This window comes from Sinocyclocheilus anshuiensis, unplaced genomic scaffold (assembly GCF_001515605.1).
Source record: "Sinocyclocheilus anshuiensis isolate Anshui unplaced genomic scaffold, SAMN03320099.WGS_v1.1 scaffold449, whole genome shotgun sequence".
In the NCBI taxonomy this organism is placed as follows: Eukaryota; Metazoa; Chordata; class Actinopteri; order Cypriniformes; family Cyprinidae; genus Sinocyclocheilus; species Sinocyclocheilus anshuiensis.
The window spans coordinates 17,005-21,913 of record NW_015537950.1 but is presented as its reverse complement, the minus strand read 5'-3'; the positions used below and the strand labels follow the sequence as shown (position 1 = coordinate 21,913).

The 4,909-nt window shown below is 38.0% G+C and overlaps 1 protein-coding gene across 1 annotated transcript in view; it reads left to right on the top strand.

Moving 5' to 3' along the window:
- The first annotated feature begins 1,475 nt into the window (after window positions 1-1,475).
- LOC107664561 (proteolipid protein 2-like) overlaps window positions 1,476-4,909 on the top strand; it is a 17,352-nt gene continuing 13,918 nt past the window's right edge. Inside the window, exons 1-2 of the mRNA XM_016455164.1 lie at window positions 1,476-1,486; window positions 1,634-1,685. Coding sequence (XP_016310650.1) covers window positions 1,476-1,486; window positions 1,634-1,685 — 63 coding nt within the window. The remainder of the gene's footprint in view (window positions 1,487-1,633; window positions 1,686-4,909) is intronic.

Sequence of the window (4,909 nt, the reverse complement as noted above, 5' to 3'; positions counted from 1 at the left end):
GTTTATGCTGGTCATGTGCTGGCAAAGGACCAGCATAAACCAGCAAAGGACCAGTTTAAACCAGCAAAGGACCAGCTTAAACCAGCAAAGGACCAGTTTAAACCAGCAAAGGACCAGCTTAAACCAGCAAAGGACCAGTTTAAACCAGCAAAGGACCAGCTTAAACCAGCAAAGGACCAGTTTAAACCAGCAAAGGACCAGCTTAAACCAGCAAAGGACCAGTTTAAACCAGCAAAGGACCAGCTTAAACCAGCAAAGGACCAGTTTAAACCAGCAAAGGACCAGCTTAAACCAGCAAAGGACCAGTTTAAACCAGCAAAGGACCAGCTTAAACCAGCAAAGGACCAGTTTAAACCAGCAAAGGACCAGCTTAAACCAGCAAAGGACCAGTTTAAACCAGCAAAGGACCAGCTTAAACCAGCATCCCAGCGTCAAAACATACCTAACCAGCATATGCTGGTTTTTTCAACAGGGATGAGGACACAAATATCAGTAAGTAAGATTGTTCATTTTGACCTTTTTTTGACCCAGGTTCTCTGTCTTGCATGCTGAAGTTTTACATATTGATAAGACCTTGAGCAATATATGTATGTTATATTTGACATTATAAGCATTATAGCACTAAATGTATAGTAATTATTTAAGAAGCCGTCGAGCAACAGAAGAGGACAGCAGCTTGTTATGTGTACTGTGCTAGACTAATGGAGACTTGTCACAACACTTGTATAATGTTGCTCTCTTGTTGGTCTGATTGCTTCTATTCTCCTCATTTGTAAGTCGCTTTGGATAAAAGCGTCTGCTAAATGATTTAAATGTAAATGTAAAATGTGTATAATGACATGGGTAGCCTACTACGACGTAAACATGGTTTATGAGGACACTTCCTGTGTCCCCGTAAAACAAAAGGCTTAAAAAACATACAAAACGGTGTTTTATGAAATTCAAAAATTGCCAGTAGTTTTCTGTAAGGGGTAGGTTTAGGTGTAGGGTTGGAGTGGGTGATAGAAAATACAGTTTGTACAGTATAAAAACAATACCGCCAATAGAGAGTCCCCGTAAACCACAATTATGTGTGTGTGCGTGACTGCGTGTGTGTGTGTGTGTCTGCCCTTAGTCAAACCCAACCCAAAGTAGCCTACTTATGGCACAGAGTATTTCCACAATGTCACTTTAAATCAAATAACCTATAAACGATAGTTTCCATGAAATCTCTCAGTCAGTGTAGTTACACTCCCTGAAAATCAGGAGAAAGAAACATATTCCAGATGGGAAGCATTTACAATATGTTTCCCCATTCAAAACCATTTATCACAACTCCTCGCAGCTCCTTCTGGTCTTATTTTAAACCTGTAAATAGGAAAGAAATCATAGAAGGAAAAAGGGGGGAAATGACAGAATTCACAGAAATAACTACAGTTCCCAAAAACACATTGTGGCAGTAACATGGTGCAGTGATTGTATCAAATGGTAATACTATGGTACTGTGGTATCCTCATAGTACTGAATGATTGGCATATGGGTGAATCTCATAAAACCTAGAACAAATCATATTTTTTCTTAAGAAACTTTTGTTTTTGAAATGTTATTATATATGTATGTATGCAGGCTATGTATGTACAGTGGTGTGAAAAAGTGTTGGCCCCCTTCCTGATACTCGGAAAGGAACCATCCTGGCCGCTGAAATAGTAAGTTATTAACATGAGTGTGACTTTAACTTTACATTTCATTTCATAATATGCTTGCAAAACGCTTAGAGATATAACGCCAGTTCTTAATTCACTCGCTGAATAAAAAATAATCCACCTGTTGATTCACACACTTGAGAAAGTGAAGATTTCTTTATTTCATACCACAACATATATGGTAAACATTTAGTCTAATCGTGTGTGAAATCAATGTCTAAAAGTGTCTTGTCAGAGTCCTTAAACCAGATACTCTTCACTTTAAGAGCTAAACATAGATTTAAAGAAAGTGCCAGAATTGTCATTCAAGCAATTGTTTCAAAATATCAACGTAGCTTAACTAAGATAAAGTATGATTGCAAATACAATTATAAAACTGCATCACACATTCAGTTATGTCTTGTTTTAAGCGTATAGCAGTATGGCTAGTAACAGAAGTGAGTGAAAAGAGTATTAATAGTGCTGCTGAATGAAATAGCTCCCATGGCAGAGGCATCTGAAACCTCACACTGACACACTAGTGTGTGCTTTTGGGAGGAGGTGGCATGGCATGCAGACCATGTGCTGGATGGTGTGTGTGAGGTCAGAGTTCATGAGGCTGGATCACCCATCTGCTGGATCCATAGAGACCAGGCTGCTGTTCTCTCTTATCTGTCTCTCAGTTGTGGTTGATATATCTTTAAAGGGGTCATATGATGTTATTAAAAAGAACATTATTTTGTGTATTTGGTGTAATGAAATGTGTTTATGCGGTTTAAGGTTTAACATTATTTTCCCACATACTGTACATTATTGTTTCTCCTCTATGCCCCGCCTTTCTGAAACGCGTCGATTTTTACAAAGCTCATCGGTCTGAAAAGCGAGGTGTGCTCTGATTGGCCAGCTATCCAGTGCGTTGTGATTGGCCGAATACCTCAAGCGTGAGACAGAAATGTTACGCCCCTCACCATACTGTGATGCCGTGTCTGGCCGAAGCGACGAGACAAAAATATTAAAACCCATTATAAACGAGGCATTTGTTGCATGGGGACATTAATTACGGATTATAATGACTTATACTGTCTTTTTACGCGTTGCGTTGCATCGCGCCGCGTAAACATAAAACCATGTCTGCATTTGTGATCGGAGAAACAACAAACAACAAGTGCTACTCTACACTGCTCAAAACTCGCGTTTGAATCATCAGTGGCAAATCCTTTAAATATGAATACGTACTTACAGTCTGTGAGTCAGAACAGCAGGCATTGTAGTCTACTCTACCAGGATCAGGAAACAGTCCTCCATAAAATGTGCTGGACACAACTGAATATTTGGGTTGAACTGTTCTGGAACAGTGTTGTAAATAATTAACCACTGATTTCTAGTCGTGTCCTCTTTTGGAAGACCGAACAAAGTAGTTTCGCTTTCACAACGAAATACACAGCGTCTTCACAACATAGCGGCGGCAACAATAAAGTTACGCCTTCTTTCTTTGTGTGAACATTTGGGCGGCGTTATGCAAATCTTCCCACACAGTGACGTAGACATGAGGGGGCGTGTTTAAACGAGGTGTTTTAGGAAGACGTGGACCAGTCTTAACTTCTGTAAAGAATATCTCTTTGGGTTTGAGACTTTAGTCTTTGCAACTTTACAGATCTTATCTATTCACGAACATCTTGTAACATTCCAAAGAGAAAGGAAAACTTGAAATCGCATCATATGACCCCTTTAAGATATTGAAACATGGAAAAATGTCTAAGGACTGTAACATAACAGGCTTTTGAATACCAAATATCTCAAGCTAATATGAAGATCTATCTATCTATCTATCTATCTGTCTGTCTGTCTATCGATTGTTTGTTCGGTCTGTTTGTTTTACATTTGTTTGTTTGTGAATTCATTTATTCTGTCTGTCGATCATTCTATGTATTGTTTCTGTCTATCGTTCTATCAATCTGTCATTCTATCTATCAGTCTGTCTGTTAGTTTTGTCTATTTTTCTGTCTGTTCTAGCTATTATTTATCTGTTTGTCTGCCAGTCAGTGTTTCAGTCTCTAAGACCTATAAACTTTCAGTTTGTTTTGACAAGCTTTACTTTTCTAGTTTGAAGTTAGTTATGTAAATGGATTTATTTTGGTTTCTTTCAACTTCCTTACATTCAAATTCAAACTGCAACTCTATACTGTTTGTTACCCCAATTAAAAACATTAATTCAAATGAAGATATTTAATGTCAATTTAAAAACATTCTCAATTCTGTTCTAAATGATGCACAATACTGTAACAAATTACTGAAATTCCTTCTCGTTCGTCACAACTCCTTCTCATATCTCATTCTTACTTAAAAACTGTCTGTCAAGTCATCAGATGACATTTATTCTTTTTGGAGCTTGACAGACCTTAGTCACTATTTGCATCCACTTCAAAACTGTTCTGCAAAACTTCTGCTGCCTTCACTGGAAGAAAGCAATAAGACACAAGGAACAATTTTCATCTGTGGTGAGCTAACCCTGTAAACTAGCATAACTATTCTGTATTAGCTCTCCGTATTGTAAAAACCCATATTAAGCAATAGCAAATTAACAAAAAGTCTATAAAAAGTTATTGTTAACAAATTTGTTCGGAGTAAACAATTCAAACTGGATCTGACAGAGGGACTTTTGTAGACCCATAAACCTTGTCTTTGCATACAAGACATAAACCATCAGAGAAAACCGATAAATGCCAGAATGATAAACCAGCCCAGCTCTGTCATTTATTATGCCTCAATTAAGCTTGCCTAGTTCACCACATTTCACATGCCCAACTTCCTGTACCCTGTTGAAAAATAACATCAGCATATTGTGTCCTTAACAAAATAATCTGCATTTGTTGCATGGCCTATCATGACGTCTGATGGAATAACTACCCAATCACACAGAATACTGTGTTACTGTGAGGAATAATAGTATGTTATATAACTAATTGCTAGTTAAGGTAATGGACATTGGACATCAAGCACTCATTTTCAAGAGTTCAGTTTTGACGTTCAGACACACCCACATCCAAACATGTTGAGTCACGGGCAACTAAAATGACACGCCTAGTGGCTTACAGTAAGTAGCCATGCATGATGGGACTTTTACTGAGACTTACAGTAGATGATTGATGTACTGTACACTCTAAAAAAAAAAGGTTCTTCAGCGGTTCTTCAGCGGTTCTTTGGAGTTGATGAGGTGCTATATAGCACCACTACCGTATAAAGAACCT